Raw genomic sequence first — 25,291 nt, forward strand, 5'->3', positions numbered from 1 at the left:
AACCATTATTCTACATCTTAGTTTTGCCTGATCTATTGAACTTCCTATAAATGGAAACTTTTAACATGCCTGCGTTTTTTAATTTCTATCATTGTATTTGACTTTTCAATTTAATTTGTGTTTGTGACATACATACTATTCAAGTGACTGTAATTTGTTCCCAGTATTGTGTACTGTATCTCACTGTGTGAATGTATGACTATTTATGGAAGTTACCATCCATAAGCAATTGGGAAACTTGTAGCTTGGGGCTATTATGAATAGTGCAGCCATAAACTATTGGTAAGCACGAACATTTCTTTGGGAATATATTAGGAGTGGAATTTGAGAATCATAGCAAATATGTATGTTCAGATTTAATAGATTTTGGTTAGTATCTTCCAAAGTACATTTACTGATACTTCTACTAGCAGAATAAGAATTCTAGTTGTTCTACACCCTCTCCAATAAGAAGTATTATCTGTATTTTTATTTTAATCAATGATGCATTCATAATGGTATCACATTATGGTTTTAGTTTGCATTTCCATGACTTGCATTTCCATGACAACCAAGATGGAGTAAGACTATTATAGCCTATCTTCCTTACTGATTATAATGAAAAACTCAGGACAAAATACAAAAAGCAACTGCCTGAGGACTCTGAAAAAAGTAACAGAAACAGCCAGATTGGAGAAGAGACTGAAAATTTGGAGAAATGCCCTGTGTGGGTTTGTTTTTTGGGTTTTTTTTTTTGGTTTTTTTTGTTTGTTTGTTTGTTTTTTGTATTTCCTCTCAAACTTCGACCTGAGGCCTGGCACCAAGTGAAACTGGCAGCAGCACACCCAACAAAAGTAGAGAGAATGGTTTGGAAAGGGGCTTGTCTGCACCAGTTTTGGAAACATATCTGGGTTTTTTCCTACCCTCTGGGCTTTTACCTAAGAGTTAGGGACCAGGTTTGGAAAGCTACAACACCTCTTTCTAGACAAGGAAAACCCTGTTTTTTCAGACAAAAAAAAAAAAAAAAACTGCGAGAGGTGACCTCCGTGGTCTGAATATAGAAAGAATCCACATTTCTTGCTCTTTTTTTTTTTTTCACTTCTGAGTGTGTGTCCTAATCAGCTGTTACATCTATGGCAGGCAGCTAAAACTCCAAGATAAACCTCTTATTTTTGACAAGAGGGCCAGGAAAAAGGGGCCATGCAAAACAGAGTATGAGAGAAAATGGGAGAAGTAGAGAAAAGCGATCTAGTTCTATATATGAACCCACAGATGTTCTGTGCTCACACCTGAACTGAGCATCTGCAAAACAGACCACACAAAGCTGCAAAGCGAAAGACAGGTGAACTGAATTACTATTTAAACTATTCTCCAAGCTGTGCCTCCCCCATGGCGCAGGGGGTTGAGCGCAGCGCTGGTTCCATTCCTGGCCGGTCAGGGAGAGTCCCACATGGCGAGGCAGACCTCACCTGTCTCACCCGCTGCTTCCCTCATAGTGTACTTCGGTCCTTCTCCCAGTTGTGCTCCCTGCTCTGTCTCTGGTGAATTCTCTCACCCTCCGGCACCTCTGGCCTGTACCCCAGTGCTTGTATAAATGAATAAATCTTAAAAAAAAACAAAAAAAACAAAAAAAACTATTCTCCAAGCTCCTAAAAAAAATCCCTGAATGTTATCCGTGTAGAACAGAGTTAAAGTGATGTTACAAATTCTTTGAAAACAGAACTGACATGGAACTAAGAAGCACAGAAGAAGAGACTCAATTTGTGACCTCAACCAAACTGGATTGCTTACTTCTTAAAATAAAAATTAACACTCCTCCAAAGCATTTTAGAAAGACTCAGTCTATGAAATGTAATAGTCAAAATGTCCAGAATAAGAATAAGAAACACAGTAACTCAATATACAAAAAACTGGAAAAACCTGACCAGCTTTTAAGGAAAGCTGCCAAACCCTAGATAACCAGAAGGTTACAATTATTAGACAAAAATTTGAAAACAAAGACTTGAAATAACTAGAAAGTAGCTGAAAATGTTCTCTCTAGGTATATGCTTACTCTAGAAAAATTCTTGCATTTTTGTATCCGAATCCATGCATAAGAAATGTTCCCACCAACGTTATATTAATGACAAAACCAGGGAAACAGTAGGGATAAACAGTTACAAAAAAGGAATTACCACTATATGGCAGTAAAATTAAGGAACTCGAGCTATAAGGAAATACATGAAACAGTCTAGTATGAATTTAGAAGCATATTGACTGGAAAAAGTTGCAGATTACATAGCAGCCAACTATGTTTACAAAGTTGAACTCTTATCGAAGTAAGCATGTATCAATAAAAATTTAAAAAGCAAAGCAATATACGCAAAATTCAGGAGTTTTACTCCTGGAAATAGGCAAGGGGATGAAATTGTAACAGACTAGGGTAATTTTAATAATACTGGATCAATCATTGTTCTAAAATTAAGAAAGTCATTCCCATGTATACACAGCTTATTTATAAATGTTGGATACAACATTTTTGTGGATACAAAAAACAGCTTCTAAACGGACATCCTGTGGGCATAATGTAAGAACATTGTTCTTAATCCTTTATTAAAATAACTTAAACATTAATTTTAAGCGCCCTGCTTGGCTCACACCCTAACCTCGGCTAGAGCAACCCGCCTTTCCAAACCCTTATCCGTTCACAGTCACTTCCGCCTCCGCCTTCCTAGCCCCGCCCCTCCGAGCGGAAGTATTTTCCTCTTGGGTCCTTCTACCTATAGGGGGCTCTCCGAGGCTTCCAGTGCCACGAAGGTCTCTGCCTGGGCTGTCCCTGCCGCGCCTGTTAGTTTAGAGCCAGAGAACACATTCGCATTTTAACTCTTTCGGCCAGCCAAGAAACCGTACGGGTTTCTCACTCCCGACAATAACGTTCAAACTCAACTCCTGCTGAGTGCCCTCATTCTCAAACCCTGCTGTAGCGGAGGCTAGAATCAGGCGGCGCGAGGACAGCCCGGATTGCTGAAAGCCCCCAGCCCGCTTCCTCCTGTGAAGACGTAGCTGCGGGTGGCTGTGGTGGCGGCGTCCAAGATGTCGACCAAGAATTTCCGAGTCAGTGACGGTGACTGGATTTGCCCTGACAAAAAGTGAGTTCGTGAGGGTCCCGGCGTGGGAAGCATTTATTGTTGGGGGCTTTCTCAGGTGTGTTCGGCGTTTTCCATTTTTACGATCTCTGGTGCCTGAAGCCGGTTGACACACTGAGCAGCCGGCTTCGGGGCGGGAAGGAGGCTCCGGGTCTCCTCAAGAGGAGGTCTTTTGGGACCCTTTGTTTTGACTGTATTCCAGCATTTTGACATCCCCTCTTTAGGACAGACACTCTTTTTGAGTGTGAAATGACCTACCCTTGGCGCCACCACTCTCCTCCGTCTCCCTAGGTTTCAGCGATAAGGAAATCTCCCCTAGTCGAGGCCACTAGGTATTGGATCTCCCCCACGTGACTCCTCCCTACTCAACTTTACTCTTGTTCGCGGAAGGCGTTGCTTTCTCGAACTTGTCCCTTTTTTGGGTCTTTTGATCATTTTATTTTAAGCGAACTTTTCTACATATTGTTTATTTGCCCCTTACCCCTGCCACACACTACCTTTCTTTGGTTTGGGAAATTCTGACTCCCCCCCCCCACCCCTTCATTTATTGACCACAAGAATTGAACCTTTCTCTTTTAGAGCGGAAAAACAAGAGGCCTGTTTTTGTTGGTTTTATTTCTTTACCCCCCCCCCTTTTTTTTCGGCCTGCTCAGCCTTGGAGGTGCCTTCAGCAGAGAAGCACGTGTTTTAGTGACTTTGCTTTTTGATATTGTTGAAGCCAATGTGTTCTGTAAAATTGCTAGTAAGGTTTTATTGAAGGCTGTTTTTATATACATGCACCTATTTGGGGAAAAAATGGAAATTATGAAAAGTAAATGTCAAAAAAAAAATTGAAGGCATAACTCATGCTCTAAGAATATAACCTTTGACTTCTTTTCCCTGAACTAGCCGCAGATCTATGTAGAGTTAATGGTAGGAAAGAGGTAAACTTTGGAGCAAACAAATTCGGGTTGAATTCTAGTCCTGTTGCTTCTGTTCCTAACTGTAAGTAGGTTATTTAACTTTGCTTAAAAACTGGGATAGAACTCTTCCCTTACAGTGAACACACAGTGTGGTATACAGCATTTAAATGTAACAAAAATTCATTTGATACCTAGTGATAGTTTAAGAATTAAAATCTAATGTCATTGAAAGATTAAATCCCTCTTCCCCCTAGCATTTATCTTCTATCCACATTTTAAGCAGTTTAAATAAAATGTTATGTTTTTTTAACATGATAAATTGATGGCTCTTAGTTGCTTAAAAATTATGATGACCTGAAGGATCTCAAAGCTGTCTGACAATATTAAATAGAACAAAAGTTAGTGCTGTAAATAACATTACTTGGGATGCTAAGACTGTTGAAAACATTTAAAGGGTATAGAAAAACTTAACGTCTGGCTTTTGCAGTGTTTGGTCACTTGCAGAATGTGCTTTTGACAGTGATGATGTCATACCCAAATATTTGAAATGGTTCTCTATGCATTTCAACTCAGTTACAAACATAAATAGAACATTATTTCTACCGTGAGAATCATTTCTCCAGAAAATGTTTTCAAAAAATACTTTCAGTGCTTATTGGTGTCACAAAGAATATTCTTTGGGGGTGAGGGGGTGGGAACCAGCCTAAAAATGATTTGGAGTGCTTCAGTTAAGTTTACTGTCCATTTCATACTTCACATCTTAATTTCATTAAGGTATACCACCTAGAATGTAATCAACTTTCATAAAATATAAGCTTAACATGGCATTATAACACTTAACGTGTTTTTAAAAGCCAATATACAGGTACATATTTTTAGTCAGTACAGCTGGTGATTATTCCTTCTTTCCTTTCCATCTTTCCTCTTTAAGGGTTTTTGATCAAGATCCATGAAGCCCACTCCGATTTTTTTCATTCTCCCCCCCCCCCAATTGGTACACCCTTTGGGTTTTGTATCTCTTCTGATATTTAACACATTTTTGGTGTATATCTTCATTTCTGTACTGCAAGTTTACTTTTGAAATTTTCTTGAACTCTGGTACTTCACCAGTAATTATTGATATGGAGTGAAATCTGACTTAAACTGCAAGGGGAAATTATTAATGATACAAGTTAGTTTGAGGCAACTGGGGGAAAGAGATCTAAGTTACTTACCACAGCCATATAGCTAGTAAGTGAAAGATTGGAGTTTCTCCTCCTGGAATTGTCACCTCAGATCTTATATTTTCCATCCAAATTATAAGGATAATTTGGATAACATGACAGGTGATTTTGAAACTTCTGTATCCAGATATATGGACATATTTAAAAAGGTACAGATTTAAAAGATAGCTTAAAAAATGTATCTTGCTTTATTTTCAGATGTGGAAATGTAAACTTCGCCCGAAGAACCAGCTGTAATAGATGTGGTCGGGGTAAGCATTTAAGGAAACTTTGGTTAAGATTGTGTATGGTTGATTTTTTATTTCTCCAGTCTCATATTGCATTTTTCTACTTACAGAGAAAACAACTGAGGCTAAAATGATGAAAGCTGGGGGCACCGAAATAGGAAAGACACTTGCAGAAAAGAGTCGAGGCCTATTTAGTGCCAATGACTGGCAGTGTAAAACGTATGTGTTTCAAGTAATTGTCCATTCTTCCATAATAGTATATATGTAGCCACTACTTGTTAATATTACCAATTTTTCAATTAGTTACATTGATAAACAGAGGTAATCCTTTAAATCAAATCTGATATATAACAATAAATAACTCTTAAATTCTTTTTAATAATGGTAATAGTAGTTGTTACTGTGATGGTTTATGTATACCCATAAGCAAATGCTTATGGTGAACTAACATCCCCTGAAAGGGGAATGTGGGTTATTTAAAAGCACTGGCGTATTATATACTCTTATTGAAAAAAACTCAAAAACTTTTGACCTATCGTTTATGTGAAATGTACCACAAAATTATTTTTGCCTGTCTTTTCTACCTCCCCATCTTTTCTGTTCTATAAATGAATCAACTATACAGAAGAGTCTTATGTAAATTTCTAGTACCATAGATACTGACTTGGTTAATGTAGAATTTTCCTAGTAACAGATTTTAAATCACTGTGTTTTATATGCTATAGAATTCAATGCCCAAAATGATTCCGTAAGAGTTAACATTTGGAGGATATAGGGTTACTCTCCTTTGAGATGAAGTTGGAGTCTTAGAAATTAGTAGAATCTTTATTTTACAGTGTGTTTTTCCCTAAGAGATCAAAATCTCTGTAGATAATGTCATGTTTTCATAAAATAATGAAGAGACTCTTCATACTGTATAGCTCTTGTTTTTCTGCTTAAATAGTCCAGTCTGTTGAAACCACTTTCTTTTCATATCAGTATATGTATTCTTTAGCAAACATTTCTTTATATAATTTCTTTCTAGTTTTCATGTCCAAATTATAGTATCTAATATTTGCTGGATTTTTTGTTTTGATTTTTGGATTATCGTTTACTAATTTGATATTTTTCACTTCTAAAGTTGCAGTAATGTGAATTGGGCCAGAAGATCAGAGTGTAACATGTGTAATACTCCTAAGTATGCTAAGTTAGAAGAAAGAACAGGTAAGGTACAATCACATTCTAACTATATGATTTTAAAAGAACTGAAAATTTAATTGCTAATCATAACACCTTCTTCTTGAGTTTCTCGAGACCCAATCCCTAAGCTCTTTTTTCTGTCACCTGTATTTTCTAGGCTTTTTATTTTGTCTAAGCCCTAAGGTTAAGTGTAACCCATTGACACATTGTGATGCCCAAACTTAGATCGGAAGCTGAAGCTGCTGCTTTAACCCATATGTCCAGTTGCCTATGCAATCATAATGTAAATGTCAAACTTGTTATATCCAAATTGAAATCTTGATTTTGCTCTGAGATCCGGCTGCCTTCTTGTTATATATTTCTTCATGGTTAGTACCAACAACCACAGGCTTGTTACTGAAACCTGGGTTTTGTGTTTTTTTTTTTGTTTTTTTTTTGTTTTTTTTTTCAGTAACTGCTGCTGCATCTCTCCTCTACCCCCAGAAACATCTTTTCTGTCTCTATCACAGCAAAGTTGTTATATCTTGTCTTGGAAAAATAGCCACCTAGTGGTGGCCTCCCTGACCTCCCTGGCACAAGGGGTTAAGTCTCAGCACCACCAAGCTATCCGCAGCCTCTGCTGCATGAGTTCTAACCCAGGCCAGGGGCTAACCCACGTGGCACAGCAGACCTCTCCTGTCTTACCCGCTGCTCCCCTCAGCAGTGTATTTCAGTAGATCTGCCTGTTCTGTTCCCACCTCTGTCTCTGGTGAATCCTCTCACACACACACCCCCCACCCCCCCACCCCGTACCTCTGGCTTATACCCCAGCTCTTATATGCATAAATCTTTATATAAAAAAAAAAAATAGCCATCTAGTTAGAGTCTATACATATTCCCCTTGTGCCCATTTGCAACCAAAGGTCTTTTTGGCTTATTTTCCCTCACATTTCAGGTTGTTGAAAAGCATTTTGATTGATTTTAGGATGAAGTCAAAGTTGGTTTTTTTCCATATATTTTTTATATCATTTTTCATTTTTGCACAATGTATGCGTTTTCATCTTGGTTATACAAAGTTTTTTTTTAATAATTATCCTACATTTTCGTTGTCCTGTTTTATGACTTTAACTAAAATTTCACTCTCACAAGAACTGAAGTCATCTAAGTTTATGTTTGATACCTTCTTTATTCATTACCTTTTTCCATCTTCCTGGTATATTGACCTTATTCCACTTTCCTCACTATAAATAGTTGCTGGTTGTTGAAGTTGAAGGTGTGAACTAAATACTACTGCTCTCTAGTTTCTCCTCTTGGTAATAAGGCAGTTTTAAGGTTCAGTGGAGCTATTAAGCATGGGACAAACAGGATAAAAGAAACTTGTACATTCTCTGAAAGATTGCTTACTTACTTCTGCATAACCCCATCAAATGAATGTAAAATAATTTACTTAGCCAGTCTCCTATTTCAGGGTTTGGGTGCTGTTTCTATTGTTTTTTGTTTTTTAACCTTTAAGGATGATGAATTATGTTTCGGGAATAAAATACCAGAAATTGGATTAATTCTTCAAAATCCAGAGTCATGGAATTTTCAAATTAGTATCTTAGTTCTTGCTTTGAAGTATATGTTACATTCAACCCCCTTTCTCCAATTCCATTCTTGAATCCTAATTTAGACTTGTTTGAAACCTGTATTTGATGTCCTACTGGCTCTTACCTTTTTACATTTTACTGTGAGACAAACTTGAGACTATAGTCATTGTAACACTTTCTAAAAACCTTCAGGGGTTCATGGTTGCTTGTTTCATCTAAACTGAGTTTAAGATTAATAAAGTCCCTTGAGAAAGCGATACTGAATGTAAAAAGTGAAGTATGAGTCACCCATGTAACAAGTTGCAAGGGAAAATAGCTTGTGTGAAGGCTCTGAGACTTGGAAGAATTTAGCAGATTCAGTGAACTACTTAGCTCTGGAAATCACATCAGAATTAGGCAAAGACTTGTAAATCATGGTAAGGAGATTATAATTCATTATAAATATAATGGGAAGTATATGAAGGATTTTTAACAAGAGAGTGACATGTAATTGTCTTTAAACATTACTAGTTTTTGAAAAAGACTGAGGGGGGTAGCAAGCATGGAAACTAGAGCACCAATTTTTACAATATTACCTGAAGAATTTTATTTATTTATTTATTTTCTAAAGATTTACTTATTTATTTATACAAGCACTGGGTACAGTCAGAAGTGCAGGGGGGGTGAGAGAATTCACCAGAGCCAGAGCAGGGAACAGAACAGGCAGACTGACAAAATACACTGCTGAGGGGAGCAGTAGGCGAGACAGGAGAGGTCTGTCACACCACATGGGACCCTCACCGGCGGCCGGGGATCGAACCAGCGCTGCAGAGGCCGCGGACAGCCTCGCAGCCCAGCGCTCAACCACTGCGCCACCAGGGGAGGCCCACCTGAAAAATTTTAAACCAATAGAATGAAGGATAGACACACAGGCCATGCCATTGATTCCTCCTACTCACCTTTTAAGGAAAATAAGTTCTCAATTTTTCATGACTACTGTATTTTCTATGTACAGAGATAAAGTTTATCAGGTAAATTTGTTATGAATTCACACAATATAGCTTATGCAGTTATCAGTAGTTTTAGTCTTTTTCTGTGGCATGTATGAGACATATAAAAAGCTTTGTATTTGCAATGATACTCAAAATAATTTTACTTTACTTACAGAAAATTACAAGCTACAGTTTAATTATAAGCTACAATTTTTTTCTAAAAAAATTTACTGTTATTTATTCTTTAGCTCTTCATATGTGCCATGCCTTTTTTCTATTTCAAAAATTTTTCTTGAGCCTCCCTGGTGGTGCAAGGGGGTAAGATGCAACCTATGAGGCTGTCTGCAGCCTCTGCAGCACAAGTTTGATCCCCCGGCCGGCCAGGGAACAACCCATATGGTGCAGCAGTCCTCTCCTGTCTCGCCCCCTGCTCCCCTCAGCAGTGTATTTCAGTCAGTCTGCCTGTTGTGTTCCCCACGCTGTCTCTGGTGAATCCTCTCACCCCCCACACGTCTGGCCTGTACCCCAGCTCTAGTATGCATAAATAAATAAATCTTTAAAAAAAAATTTTTCTTGAGGTATAATTGACATATAATAGTTTCAGGTGTGTAGCATAATGATTCAGTGTTTATGTATATTGCAAAGTAATTACCACAATAAGTAGCTAACATCCATTACCATACATAATTGCAAAATTTGTCTTTCCTTGGGATGAGAATTGGTAAGATTTCTTTACGAGCTACTTTCAATACGCAGTACAGTATATTATTAACTTCCATCTCCATAATAATATATACATGACTTATAGTTGAATTTTGTACATTTGACCTGCTTCTACCCATTTTTGCTGTCCATTACTGCCCAGTCCGATCCTGTCTCTAATATAATAGCCTTCAGTCCATTTTCTGTATGTATTAACTTGTCCTTTTTTTTAACATATGTAAGAGATCATATAGTATTTGACTTTATCTGACTTGTTTCACTTAACATAATGTCCTCAGGGTCGTTACTGCAAATAGCAGGTTTCCATTCTTTGTGGCTGAATAATATTCCAGTGCTTTTGTGTGCTATAGTTCCTTTGTCCATAAATCCATTGTTGGTTGTTGGACACATAGGACTCCATGTTGGGGCTATTCTAAATAATGCTGCAAAAATACTGTTTATATGTTCCACATATAAACAGTGCAATTTATCAGTCATTTTTCTGTGCTACTGCTGTCATGCTACTACTGTATTTGACTTGAATTTTATTTTTTCCTGTGTGAATTTTCCATCTGCAGCCTATGGAGGTGTGTTTTTGTTTTGTTTTTTTTTTTTTTTGTTTTTTTTTTTTAAGATTTAAAAAATTTTTTCACCTAATTTTAAGTATTTTGAAGTTTAGATCTTTACTCTCAGTTATCTCTTAAAATTTGTTATCATTTTTCATATCTTAATCTCAGGATATACTAATAAGATTGAATATATCTAGAGGCAAAAAAAAATATTGAATCACTCCTTTCCAGTGTTTAATCTCAAATTAACATTGAATATGAACTGTTTTCTTGAGCGGAACATATACCCAACTGTACTTGTTTCTGTATTTTTGTATTTAATATTCTGAAAAACTAGAGCCAAGGTTTTAATAAGGAAAGGTTGTTTTGGTATTTAAATACATTACATTTATGTATCACATGCACAGAAACAAGGGAGGGACTGTATTACAATTGGAGTACATATTGTCTCTGAAACAAGGTAGGAGGAGGAGGAGGAAGGGGTGATGTGCAAATATGCCAAGGATAAAAACTGATATATTGCAGTTTTCACAGTAAACTATTAATAAAAATAAGAAAAGATACAGTGATTTGATTTTTTTTCCTTAAGAACTTTGTTTATTACATTGTTACGTTTATTACATTTCTACTTTTTTTGTGGCTCTATAATGAAATGATGATAGTGTAAGTCATTTTTTTAATGCCTGTGATTGAGAAATTTAAAGTCATAAATCTTAAATTTTTTAAAATGCTTTTTTATTTAGAATTTTAGTCAACTTTTGCTAGTTCAAGAAATTCTTAAATCTTAGAAAACACTGACCGTAGGTGCCAGTATTGCTCTGGCATGTATGAAGCAATTAAGATAGCTTTGCTCTGTTTCTTACATCTCTTATTATTTTTTCAATTGGAGCTTTATTCAGAATGTCTTGTCTCACTTTCTCTAAAATTAACTCATTTTAAGTTCTTTTAAAACTTGGTTTTACATAGGTTTGAGAAGATATTATTGTCCAACCATATTCCATATACGGCCTGTGCCAGGACAGAGTGAAATTCAGAAAATCTGAAGTGTAGCCATAGGAATTTTACCAGTTAAGGTGTCTGATTGTGAGACTGTTGTTCTCTAGTGATTTTTTATTTTAATATGCTTTTTGAAAAACTAACAATTTTACTAGATGGATAAGCAACTGTCATTGATAAAATTTTCTTTTCCTCCATTATCTGGAGGTGATTTGGACATTTTTGTCTTTGTAATTATTGGATTAGGATAACAGTTATGCCTCCCTTTTTTAGGATATGGTGGTGGTTTTAATGAAAGAGAAAATGTTGAATATATAGAAAGAGAAGAATCTGATGGTGAATATGATGAGGTAAGCTGTGCATTAGTGTGCAAGTTGAGTTATTAAAAGCAAAGGAAAATTTTTTAATTTATTTCTGTAAGCACAATTTGAGTCTTTCAGCAGCTTCCATTTTGTAGGAAATTATAATTGACAAATATAATTGATGTAACTGACTTAAAATATGTATCGATTTAAATATATAAAAGGAATTCCTTGGAAAAAAGGATTCATTTTATACATTTTCAGCTGACATCTATAATGAAACTCTTTCCCTAGTTTGGACGTAAAAAGAAAAAGTACAGAGGGAAGGCAGTTGGTCCTGCATCTATTTTAAAGGAAGTTGAAGATAAAGAATCTGAGGGAGAAGAAGAGGATGAGGATGAAGATCTTTCCAAATATAAGTTAGATGAGGTAAGTAATTCCCTTGTCCAATTTCCCCTTTGTCTTATTTTATGTACCACATACTGTAAATGTTTTTGACAAAATAAGGCCCTTAGGATTGATAAGTTATTATATATTCGTTCTCATTAAGCTTTTCTAAGCACAGTCCTGCCTCTGGAGAAACAGGAATGACTGAGTCAGAACAACCCTTGTCTTAGTAGAACTTAAATTCTAGAGGGGAAAGACAAATGAAGAATTTGTTTTCAGAGAGAAATAGTGTTTATGAAGACACATTATGTAATAACAGATCGTTAGCTAAATGAAGGTTTTGAGAAACAAATGAGGTATATTTGTCTGGCCCGTGTTTCAGAGTGATAGCGGTCAGTTTATTAGTGGTCAATTTACTGAGGTAATGGGAGACAGAATGGATTTCCAGAGTTGGGGAGACTACCTAAAAGTTTAATATAGCAAAGAAAAGCATAAAGCTTTTAACTAAGTCGGAGAGAAATGGATTCAAGAACTTTAAAGGGAGTGAATTTGAGAATTCTTCATAGCTTACTTGCTGAAATGAATACGATTTCAAGGTTTATGTCTTGAAATGTCTGGGTTATCAGGTTTCTTTAGCTGAGATGAAGTAGTAGTACTTAGATATCAAGACTGAGAATCAATTTGCGGAGCTGTAAGTGATATCATATATTCCTGTGGAGATACCAGTACACAGAACTATTTATCTTTCCTAGTAGATAACATTGATATCCTAATGTCTAAATGTCATTGACTGAATTTTTGTTAGGATGAGGATGAAGATGATGCTGATCTTTCAAAATATAATCTTGATGCCAGTGAAGAAGAAGATAGTAATAAAAAGAAATCTAATAGACGAAGTCGCTCAAAATCTCGATCTTCACATTCACGATCTTCATCAAGCTTATCCTCCCCCTCAAGTTCAAGGTCTAGGTCCAGGTAAACGGGTACAGGTCAAGGGTAACACCAGTCAAAATGTCAGTATCTAACTTCTTTATTTATAAATTTTGTTTTTCTTGACTTATCTAAGCTTTCCTTTTTATTTTAAAGGTTTCATTTGAGTTGTCTTTTAAAAGATACTTTTTCTACCTTAGTGATATGAAGTTGTCCACTATTTTCAAAAATACATAATTTAAATGTAACCCAAAGTCTATTTTTGCACCAAGCCTTTTATTAAAATAGTTGTTAAAAGTTAAATTAATCATTACATACAAAGAATGATATTTAATTACCTAAGTAGTTTACATTTAGAAGCTTTTAAGTGAATGAAATGAAAATTTTTGTTTTCACTGATAATATTAAAGGCAGATACAGAAATTTATTAGACATTAAATCATTGTTACAGTGTTTTAATTATTAACTTTGGTGGTAATTCTGGAGCAAAATCAGCCATATTCTTTTGGCTTGGTGCTTATAAGTTTGAGATGTTCAGGAATAAGAGGTTTTAATTGATGTTGTATTTGAACATTATTTTGATAGCAATGTAAAATTTTTAGATATTCTGATTTTTAGCCAACAATAAAAATAAAATTTTATTCAAACAATAGTCCCTTGAAGAATTCCTATTTGTAGTTAAGTGAAATGGGCAATGAATTCTAGTGGTATAAAATCTTTTTATATTAATATATAATGGAATAAAATATTAGGTACTTGAATCTAAAATTAGATCACTATTTATTGAGTATTATAAAACCTAACAAAAGCTTAAAAGAGTATAAAGATAGTAATTTTAAATGAAATGTGATGATCCTTTTCTACAGGTTACTTAAGGACAAATTAAAGGTGTAAATGAAATTAATAGATGAATTTTATATTTCATTGGTAATTTTTAGAGTTAAAACTACTATATCTCCTTTTCATATTTTTTTAGTAATATAATTATGTAAATCAGTGAAGGATTGTAAATGTATTTTTCCTTTATTTGTCTAAGCTTTGAGTGGCAGGAAAAATAGAGACTAAACAAATGCTTTTCAACATTTAAAGCTTCCTACTAAGCCAGAGACACAAGACATAGAGATTTTTATAAGAGAATAAAGACATTTCAAAGAAGTTAAACATAAACTGCAATGTTAAATATTCCTGGATGTCTAAATTCTGGGTGACTTTTAACTGAGTGTGAACATTCACTGTTGAAAAAGTGATAATGTTGAGTGATTTTATTTGTACAATTTTGAGCGACTTTCAGAGTTACTTAGACAAACTTGTAAAATAATAGTTTATTTTTTTTTGAAATTATTATCTTCAATTTTGGCATAAATATTAGAATAAAATATATTTTGTTAACCTTAAAATACTGTTTTGAAAATGTATATCTCAAAGTAGTTATTATTTTTAATATGGAAATAAACTAATGCACATCTTTCTTTCAGTGTTCATATCTCAAAGTTCAGTTAAGTTGTCCTGGAAAAAAAATTCCTTCCATGTTGTTCCAGGTCCCGTTCAAGAAGTTCTTCCAGTTCGCAGTCAAGATCTCGTTCCAGTTCCAGAGAACGTTCGAGATCTCGTGGGTCGAAATCAAGGTGAATGAGGTAGCATCTCTCTGTAAAGCAGAGAGAAAAAAAATAAAGGCTGCAGAAGGTGTTGCTGCTTTTTTTCCCTCTTATTTTGCTTCTACTTGTCAATTTTATTTTAGCATTAGAAAACTAATGCACTTGCCATCAGCTTAATTTTCTCACTGTGAGATGATGTTTCCATTGCCAGCAGTGTGCCAAGACATTCCCATGATTGAATTAAGGTGGTTGCTTTGAATTACGCGAGGTTTGTTACTTCTGTGCTAAAATATGGAGCCACGTCTCATCAATCTCTAGTAAATTAGTTATGTGTGCAGTGGTAGTTTAAATAAAATTAGAAACGCACAAATAAAAAAGTAAAGGTTTACTTCATTTTTAAAAGGAGAAAAATCTGCCTCCAAGCAGACTATTTTGCAAGGTAGTTGTTTTCATTACTAACAAACAATATGCTATTATTTCAGATAGTTTCTGCAAGGTTTTGTACATATTTCTATTTTGTCTGTAACATTACCCAGAATACTATGAACAGTATATGTAAAACATACTATTCTTAGATACTAAATCAAGACATATTGTTAGTTAGTCTAGGTGGAATGTGGTCTTAAGAGTAAACTTCATTGTTAATTTCAGTTAGATCTGTAGAGGGACGCATAATGGAAAGAAGCAAAAACTATATAGTTTAAGTTCATTTGATAGTCTATTTTAGGCACCTAACATGAATAAGAAAATTATTAAAATTCCTCTTGCATGGAATTTCACACTTTAGGGTTTATAATAGCTCTCCTCGTAAACTTAATTACACAACAGTATATTAGAGCCAGTCTGTGGCATTTGAGGACAATTGCAATTTGCCATTCAGAAAAAAGAATGATATTGCACACTTAAGCTAATACCAAATTGAGTAAATGAGTTTATTGTTATTATGTATTATCAATGTCTTAGTTCTTTTATTTACTTCTTAGTTGAAGAGACTTAAGTCCTAGTTCCCTTTGAGAAGCACTATAATTAAGGTTTACAGAACAGCCCTTCATAACTCTTCCCAATTTTTTTTTTTTTTTCTTGCTTGTAACTTTCCAAAGAATTCTCCTTTTGGGCTTTCTTGATTTTATTTCAAGCCCAAAGGTGAATTTTTTGGGAAGTTTGAGCTAAATTCCTTCAGCCAAAATATGTAAATGAAGAAAAAAAATTGCGCTTAGGCATTTGCACAGTTACTTCTACCTGAAGCATGTGAATGTCAACACTTCATATTTCATGACTAGTGATTCTTCATTAAAAAGTACTGTTAATATAAAGCAAGTTTTAAAGTTACTCATTTTATTTTTCTTTGAATATTTAGCAATTTTATAGTTACTGTTCTCTCATTTCTGTCATCCTTGCTCTTTTGATAGCAATTTAACGAGTAAGTTGCATAATTCCACAAGAAATTGATGTTTATCCTCAGAAGTGGGATTTAAGAGACAAATTTTCCCCCTAAAGGAGGGATACATTTTCTAATCATAAAGACATGTTGGTTTGCTATTTTCATGTAATATAAAAATGAAACTTTTGAAAGTTTTTTCAAAAAAATAATTTAAAATTTGACTAATATATTAAGATGGTTTTCAGTTATTAGTGATGAGCACTTAAAATTTAAAAGAGCTGAAGTTAAATTGTATTTAAATAGTTTTCATTTTGAACCAGAAGTCTTCTCTTGAGTAAGCAGTAAGTACTCCTTCTTACAAAATTTTCATAGTTATAAATCCTGTTTATTTTGGAGCTGTTAACTAAATAATTTGCCTTGTTTCTTCTTTTAATGAAATGTTTGATTTGTTTCTCAATCAATGAAGATCCAGCTCCAGGTCCCACAGGGGTTCTTCTTCCCCAAGAAAAAGATCTTACTCAAGCTCATCATCTTCTCCTGAGAGGAACAGAAAGAGAAGTCGTTCTAGATCTTCTTCATCTGGTGATCGAAAAAAAAGACGAACAAGATCACGGTCACCCGAAAGGTTTGGGTTTCTGTAGAAATAAGAATGGGTGTTCTTACGTGTGTTTAATAGACTCACTAAACTTAACTAGTCAAGGATCAGATTTTCGTTATCTCCTTTGTTTGAACTTTAAATTGTACTTTTCAACTTTGAGCTACAAAAAACAGATCGATTACTTTGTTTATTCTGTGTGCTTTGGTCAGGTTGTTTAGAAAAGTTATAGATCAAACCACTCTTCCACTCTGATCATTTTATTGTTTAAATTTTTATTTTCATAAATAATTATAGCCAACTCTCGGTTATTTCTGTCTTTTAAGAATTTTAGTTCAGAAACTGTTGATGTGATTTAGAGGTTGATTTTATATGTATTAATTTATGTGATTGATTTTACATTAAATATTAGAAGTCATGGGATTCTAGGGCATCTAACTTTAATTGGCTATTTCAGATCATTAGAAATTGTCCTCATTTAAATATATGTAAATGCATTTCCACAGCAAATAATGGTTTCATGCCCTTTATAAAGAAATTGTTCTTGTAGCTAATACATTTTTAATCTTGCAATCTGAATCCATTTTTTTAGAGAAAGACATTTATTAGATTACTGAATCTGTATTTACATTTTTTAAATTTGGAGAGTGCAAGTGTCATGTCATCCTTTTCAACAAAAGGCTAATTGATAACTCATTTTCATTGATTTTCTCTTGGTTCTCAATGTCTAAATAGTCATTTTAATGACTTCTTTTGTAATCCTTGCAAATTTTCCATGTCCTTTCAGTTTATGAAAGTAAAAATTAGGTAAAATCTGACTGTTGCTGGGTTCATTGGTAGGGTTACCTCATGATTCCTACTTGTACAAAATAATTTGTTGTTATCTACTTCACATTTTGTAGTTTAGGTATTAAGGTTTCACACAACTAGTCTTGTATCTGTGTATTTGTTCCTTTGTAAGAAAATTATTCAATAATTGAGTCAAATTATTTCTGTCACTTTTTTACCACTTCTGCAAATTTTTACCTTAGCCACATATAATCCCCCTAGTTTGTTGTCATCTAAACTTAATGAACATGTTCTCTATTCCATAAGCCAGGTGATTGGTGAAAACACTAAACAACCCTGAGCCCAGGGCCAACCCCTCGGAACACCACTACTTTACCCAGGTTGATATATTGACTTATTCATATTAGCTGCATGAATATAGCCCTATAATAATTGTACAATCATTTTGTATGACTTAAATTTCCAGGCCATAATTATTTATGAATATGTATTCTCATACACAGAAGCCTTGCTGTATATTGTTTTAGATATAGACTTATACACTGTAGTGTATCAGAAATGGATGTAGTTACATTTCCATTACCACATTTATATGACTTTGTTGTATTTTATCTGTAAATTTACACATTTTTGCAAGGCTTCCTTTATTACCTTAAATAATTGAGAGGTGGCTATATCTTGAAATGAGATATTTTTAATTATAGAAAATTTTGAATCACAGTTAGAACTGGGCTCACATCCAAAGCCTATATACTATTTTTATATGTATGTTTATCTTTGATTTTAGTTACTCCTTTTGCGCCATAATGATGTTTAATTTCTTATATTCTCACAAGTCTTACAGAATGACTCCTGATAGCTAAGTTAAGTTTACCAAATTACCTGCTTTCTTCATTATGTCTTACAGGCACCACAGGTCATCTTCTGGATCATCCCATTCTGGTTCCCGTTCAAGTTCGAAAAAGAAATAATGTATTAAAATATACATCTTTAAAAAAAAAAAAAAACCAGTACAGTGCATGAAGCATATTTTTTAAGAAGTTGGTGTCTTACTTGGTCAGAAGTGCTAAATCTGCTAGTAGAGGTGCATGCCTTTCATTGCTTTTCAGAACAATACAACTGTGTTTATTTGTGAAATTAAAAGTAAATGGTATTTTAAGCCATAATGTTCCAGAATAGATGCTCTATTTATCATCCATCTTTACAACCGTTTGTTTCGTTTAATACCATCTCACTATATAGCAAAGTAATTTGTTTGCTAATTTAAACTCTTGTTTTTCTCATTTCCAAATATGAGCTGTCTGTTTACTTAAGACAGGATTGCCTAGGCTTGCCTGAACTTTAGGCATGGACAAGACTGGTAAAGTTGTTCAGAATAATTTGTTGATGTTTATCTGGGAAAAGGAGTCAACTTTTTTATGTAAACCTATGTCCAAAGTTATTCTCAGCAGAAAATCAGTTGAACTATTTTAATAGTCACCTGGAAAATTCTTTAATTTGACTTTTTTTATGCTAAGGGTGCCTTAGAATCATTCTCTTACCCAGTTTTACTTCATGCAGAAAAATCTTGTGAATTGCAGAAAAAGATGTTACTTACTTCTCCCTTTCTGATCCATGATTTTGAGCAAGAAAGTCTTAACAGTTCATTTTTTTCTCTACTGTTAAGTTGTCTGATGAGAAAAACATCGTATTTCAGATTGTTTGTCCTAATGTTTTAAGACACTTGTATGTGATAGCCTTTAAAATCTAGTTATCACATAGTATAGGGTACACAAAAGCTGTGTCATACTTAATGGGGAACAAATTGGTGAAAGCTTCTGAAGTATATCTCTCTTTGTATTAAAGACCAATAGGGACATTATGAATTTAAGTGAACATTTACCTTGAGGTGTTTAAACAATGCATAAAATTTTCTTCTGAGTAATGAATGCTTATTTCTCTTGTGAGCAGAACCTATGTTCTGACATAAGCAGAAATAATTCTTGTTCTTGTTCACTTGAAATTATTTATGGCTTAAAATACTTGAAGAATTTGTTTTATTTCTTAAAATCTGGTCACTCCAGCTCCATTTTGTGTCTGGTTTAAAAACAAAAAGATTTCTCTTAACAGTGTCTACAGTGACAAAGCAAGGTAAGTATATGAAGGGAAATCAACAGTTGTGCTTGGGGACTTTTTGTCATGGGGATCAGTGCCCACTTTTCCTTGTTTTTTGTTTTTGTTTTTCCCTTAACTTTAATTAATGTCTACTTCAATTAAAGATAAAGCATTTTAAAATACGTAGTAGACAGAACAAACAAATTATTTTTGTTTCTTTTAAAATGAGCGATTTTTCTCTTCAACTGAACTATAGATGAAAGCAAAGTATGTAGAAATATTTTGATATTTTTACAATGAACTTCCCCTTGTTTTTTTACGTCTTAATTTTCTTTGCTCCGTTTACCATGGGTTGCACAAGAACTTATACTCTCTTGTAATTGTGCCTCAGACTTTTTGAAAGTCCACCTTCTAAATTGCCCAGATGATCTTCTAGAGTCTACATGTTACCATTGGTTTATTCTTGTGCTTTCTGTATTTAAAACTTTGACTGTACTAAACAAATGCAAAGTTATAAATTTAGCTAATAGTAGTTTACAGGCAATTCAAATGATTATGATTTCATTTGGTTTGACTAAGTTGTAATAGTTCATTTCATAAGGAAATGATGCTGTAGACAAATGTAAATAAAGCCTGTGAGTCAAGCATCAAGTGGTGTTTGTTAGAAATAAATTAGAATTTTTAAACTCTGGTTTAATGTTTATTTTTATAATTCAGTCTCGTTTACCTTTGATTTTACTTTTAAACTCTTTATATTCACTATTTTTTATATATCATATTTGTATATATAAGTGCTTTCTTTAAAATACTCTAAAACCACTATCATAACCTTGGGTACTCAAAATGTTTTGATCTTTTTTTAATGGAAAGTACCCATATTACATCACTATTTCTTACCACAACATTACATACATTTTTTCATGTGGTAAAATAGTACATCATATATGCTTCCTGAATTAAATCTCATAGCATTCAATAGCTGTCATTTTAACTGCTAGGTTTTCTTAAATTTCCATTTGGAATCCTTTGTCTAAATAATATCAAATAATAAAATTACAGTACTTATAGATTCCCACAGTAATCTCTTGACTCAAGTTAGTACGTATCTATATGCCGTCATAGGATTTAGCCTTCATCATTTGGTTATGGTAGGGTTTGCTCAATTTCATCACTGTAGCTAGTATCTTTCCCTTAACCTACTCTGCGTCCCCTGAATGTTTCCATTCTCAAATAGTAAGGAAAGTAAGTGATTGGAGAGGAACTGTCAGTGGGTAAGGGAAAGAGATCTAGACTCCTGGGGGACACAGGGGACTTTGGTAGATAGGAGCATTACTATCAGGAGGGATCCATCAGTGTAGTATTAGAATCAAGGTTGTAGTTACTAAGAGTTACCAAAAATACTAGTAATTTTTTGGCCAGGCACTTGAAATACATGATTACTTGAGGATAGAGAGTTGGAGCAGTTAATATCCGTTACACAGATATAAACACTAACCATATAGTAATAGTTCCTAATGTCTATATTTAGGAACGTCTAAATGTCCTAAATGTCTTAAAGGTTCTAGAATAAGAAAAATAGAATGATCAGATAAACTCCCAAATACTTTAATGGATGACTAAAATATACCTAATAGGTAACATTCAAGGAAGTAGAAAGACCTGGATTTGAAGCTAAACATATGAGGCAACCCCTTTCCAATAAACTCAAGGTAATGGGGGAAACATAAATTTTTTTTATGGAGCAATAGTCATAAAATGGTAAGAATCCGTCTTCCCTGAATGAGAAGGCCAAAACTTGGAGTTGAATTGTCTCAAAGGATACATTTATAGATGAATAAGGTGAACTAATTTGCAAAGACTAGAGGTTCAACCAGGTTTTTAGGAGACTAAAAATACTGTGGTTGTGGAAAAACCTGGAAAATAAAGTGACCTCATAAATAATGCTGTCCATATTAAATTGAACCATGTTGAACACTGACTGAAAATGAATTAAGACTTTTGTGTTGGATTCAACAGTTTTGTGTCTACTCCCAAAGTGAAACATCTGTGGCCTATTAGGTTATGCAGCCCAAGTACCTCTAACAGGAAAGTACTGTGAAGTTGGTTTTAATAGATGTGACCCAGTAGTAGATTAGCAATGGTACTTGATTTCTATATTCCCCTGGAGTCAAAATAACTGATTTGATTTTTTTTACTTCATGTCAGCGCTTTGACCCTGAGCATGTTTTTTTGTGTCTGGCATTAATTATACAGCTAATACTGACTTGTTTTTATTCTCCCTTCCCATATCTTCATGTATTTCATATATACTGATGCTTAAAGCTTATTGCTGCCTACTCCCTATAATAGCAGTATCCATATCTCTACCTATTGTATATCTCCCCTTAAATGTCAGTTTCACAAGATAGAGCAGCTACCAAACTTAAGTCTCAAGAAAAAAATATCACTAAGGGCAGAAGCACCAAAAACCTATGGTACACATAAGACTGACTCTTTGTAATCTAATTAGTGACTAGAGGATAATGTTCATATTGAAATAGTGGTAAGAATGATGGCCAACTTGTCAGAAGCTGTGCAAAACCAGAGGGTGGTACAGTAACTTTAGAAGTATCTAAAAAAACACAAGCCTGGTTTTCTATATTCTGTATACTCTTAAGAATATAGATGAGATGCAAACTTTTGGTTACTCAACTCTGAAAGAACACCACTAATGTAAAAGGGTTTTCTCATATTAAAGGTTCTTTTGGCTGATAATACTCAGGTGGAAATTGGGCACAAAAAAATGTTAGCAATGTGTGTAAAGGTTTTCTCAAGGTCTCTAAAAGGTAATTGTTTAAAGTCACTGATATATTGTGAGACCCATATATATAAGTAACATGTATAGCACATAGGTTAAGAATGGAGAAATGTAAGGTGCTATTACAAGGTTAAACATAAAGTGTTCTGTGTTTTAAAGGCAGTATAAGATACGATAAAGCCCCAAGTAATCGCTGAATGGGAGAGATACATAAGGTTAGAGAAGGAAAATAAAAGAATTATAAATCCAGAAGGAGGCAGAAAAAGGAAACAACAGTAGAAAACAAATAGAGTTGTAGGTCTAAACCCCACCATACTGATGATTTAATTAAATGAACATCCCCAGTTATAAGGTGGTGGTTGTCACTGGATAAATGAAGACTGCGCTGAAATGGCCTGACCTGAAATGGCCCAAAAAAACCCAAGATAATGCTAATCAGAAAAGAAATGGTTCTATTTCATGAAAGATTAGAGAAAATACGAAGGGTAAAGAAGGTTTCATAGTGGAGTCAGTCATGAAAGCATAAAATTTTAAATGTGTACCTACTAGGGTTCAAAAGATAGGGAGCAAAAACGGGGAATTTCAGAGAAGTTTCTTCACCTCAATATAAAAAGTATGAAAATGATTCAAAGATCGAGAAGATAAACATCCACTAACTTCATGTAATTAATACATTTATTAAACATTACCTATCAACCAGAATACACCTTTCAAATACAGATGGAACATTTACGGAGGTAGACTATACCCAAGGCGCAGGTACTTATTGTGTGAGTCCGTATTATTGATCAAGTTCGGTCACTAGAAACCAGGTTGCTAGAAGTTTATGAAACTGGATGACAGTAACAGTTTTAATCAGTCCTTCACAGTTGAGACATTTGCATTTCACTTCCTCAATATAGTGCTCATCTAGAAATATTGCAGGAATACTTCCAATACTGATGGGAGAGTAAAGTCACAAAGATTTTTCTCCTGTTTTAATCTGGGATATCTATAATTTTAAGATTAAATGTAATTACATATAATCTATGATCAATTTTGCTTGTAGCATGGTAGGTTTAAGTTCATTTTTATTTGCCACAGGTATCCAGTTTTCCCAGCACCATTTGTAGAAAAAGACTTTTACCTAAACACTTGCTGGAAATTAATTCAATATGAATGTGTATGCATGTTTGGTTTTTTTCTTTTTGGTGAAAACTTACATAATTTTTTAATTTGTACTTAATACAAGACCCTACCTCCATGGCAAATCACAAAAACCACTGGGATTAGTATTCTTCTGTTATTTTGATTTTAAAAAAGCCCGAAAGTTCTGCACTGAAATATCTACATAAATGTAAAATTTGGTGTGGTCCTTTCACACCCCTAGCAATTAGTGCTGTGTCAGACAGAGTAGGTGTTCAATAAATATGTGAATAAGTGACTTGAAAATATGCTGAAATTAGTAATTGGCTCCATAGAGTAAGAGTTGCAGATATTTTCCGTCAAAAATAAGGGATGTAAGGACCTGATTAGGTGAAACAATACTGTTTGTATCCATATCTTTAAAAATTTCTAAATATAAGTAAAAGTAAATAGTAAAATCAACTTTGATCTATGTTGCAAAATTTAAAATGTAAGATGAAGGAGGGATAAAATTGAATTTATAGGTTAAAATTCCTAGGGCGGCATTTCAGTTGAAATTATATAGTGGGTAAATATATACCATAAAAACCATTTGAAATGTGTGATCTTTCAATTATCTGCACTCAGTCCTTAATACTCCACCATTTTGTTGATTAACCAGACATGCCAGTTTGTGCTGTAAGAAACAAGATGACTCTAGTTATGTATTAATGAGTAAACCTGTAAGATAAGTAATTAGGTAAAAGGTTTTAAGTCGTTTTAAAGCTAAGTTTTCTAAAACTGCTCAAGACTTTAGAATACCTCTAATATAGTGCACAGTTTTGGTCACTAGAGGGAGCTGGTGTTTCAAACACAATTCAGTGTTTCTACTTTAACACCAAAATGCCAACCACGACTTAGATGCCAGCATCTTTGTATGAGTCCTAGGATCCCACATATCACTTGTTTAGAAAGTGAATAACTAACTACAAAGCAGACAGCTTAAAAGAGGATGAAGCAAAATGGTGAAAAGAGAAGGGTGTTTTTCAAAAGACCTGAAATCCAATTCATTCAGTGCACTGGTATGGAGATTATGTAAAAGAAGCTAGCATTTTTCACATCATCAGGACATTCTACACATCCTGATATATGTTACTCTTCCATAGTTCAATTGGCTATAACATACACTGCAATGAGAGAAAAGTTTCAAAGAATTCCAATATTCATAAATGAGAATTTTTGGATGTAATGAACTGCTTTCTTTGCTCTATGAATTAGGAAATGGTGTCATTTTAAGATACAATAGGATAAATTTTGCTGAAAAATTAAATGATATGTATTTTCATACAAATGCTTTGAATAAAGCTTAGATAACGTTTCAAATGACATTGTAGGCAAACATTTTCCCATTTATGGTTTAATTCAAACATAAAATGTGTTTGGGGAATATTTAAAAAGTTAAACCACAATACCTTACTGTTCTCATTAGAAACCACATTTTAAATAAAACTTCAAAAGTGCAAAAATTTTTACACAAGAACACTATAAAATTAGTGATGGTTAATGCATGTTGTTAAAATGTAGGGTTTTTTAAAAAGATTATTTATACAAGAACCGGGATACAGGCCAGATTCGCGGGAGGGTGAGAGGATTTTCCAGAGTCAGAGCAGGGAACAGAACAGGCAGACTGACGAAATACACTGCTGAGGGGAGCAGCAGGTCAACAGGAGAGGTCTGCTGCGCCATGTGGGACCCTCGCTGGCCCGGCCGGGATCAAACCAGCTCTGCAGAGGCTGTGGACAGCTTCACAGCGCTGCACTCAACCACCTGCGCCACCAGGGGAGGCCCTGAAATGGAGTTTAAATTGCATTTTTGC

The 25,291-nt window shown here is 34.2% G+C and overlaps 1 protein-coding gene across 3 annotated transcripts; it reads left to right on the forward strand.

Moving 5' to 3' along the window:
• The first annotated feature begins 2,805 nt into the window (after positions 1-2,805).
• On the forward strand, positions 2,806-18,425 carry ZRANB2 (zinc finger RANBP2-type containing 2). Of its 3 annotated transcripts, XM_054691016.1 has the most exons (11): positions 2,809-3,107; positions 5,428-5,480; positions 5,567-5,675; positions 6,577-6,659; positions 11,715-11,791; positions 12,038-12,172; positions 12,936-13,105; positions 14,599-14,685; positions 16,503-16,661; positions 17,727-17,800; positions 18,328-18,364. In XM_054691016.1, the coding sequence occupies exons 1-10, from the start codon at positions 3,052-3,054 to the stop codon at positions 17,758-17,760; spliced, it is 963 nt and encodes a 320-aa protein (XP_054546991.1). In that variant the 5' UTR covers positions 2,809-3,051; the 3' UTR covers positions 17,761-17,800; positions 18,328-18,364. The 3 variants fall into 3 exon arrangements, with proteins under 3 accessions (XP_037354768.1, XP_054546992.1, XP_054546991.1); XM_037498871.2 differs by lacking the exon at positions 17,727-17,800 and having other exon boundaries at positions 2,806-3,107; positions 18,328-18,425; XM_054691017.1 differs by lacking the exon at positions 18,328-18,364 and having other exon boundaries at positions 2,808-3,107; positions 17,731-17,769.
• The last annotated feature ends 6,866 nt before the right edge of the window (positions 18,426-25,291 follow it).

Source organism: Talpa occidentalis, unplaced genomic scaffold, assembly GCF_014898055.3.
Source record: "Talpa occidentalis isolate TD23 unplaced genomic scaffold, MPIMG_talOcc4v2.1 talOcc4.9, whole genome shotgun sequence".
In the NCBI taxonomy this organism is placed as follows: domain Eukaryota; kingdom Metazoa; phylum Chordata; class Mammalia; order Eulipotyphla; family Talpidae; genus Talpa; species Talpa occidentalis.

Bases quoted from the DNA above. Each gene is read 5' to 3' on its own strand.
- ZRANB2 (XM_037498871.2), top strand. From the start codon at position 3,052: ATGTCGACCAAGAATTTCCGAGTCAGTGACGGTGACTGGATTTGCCCT. The intron at 6,660-11,714 runs GTAAGGTACAAT...TCCCTTTTTTAG, and splicing joins TAAGTTAGAAGAAAGAACAG to GATATGGTGGTGGTTTTAAT. The intron at 14,686-16,502 runs GTGAATGAGGTA...CAATCAATGAAG, and splicing joins TCTCGTGGGTCGAAATCAAG to ATCCAGCTCCAGGTCCCACA.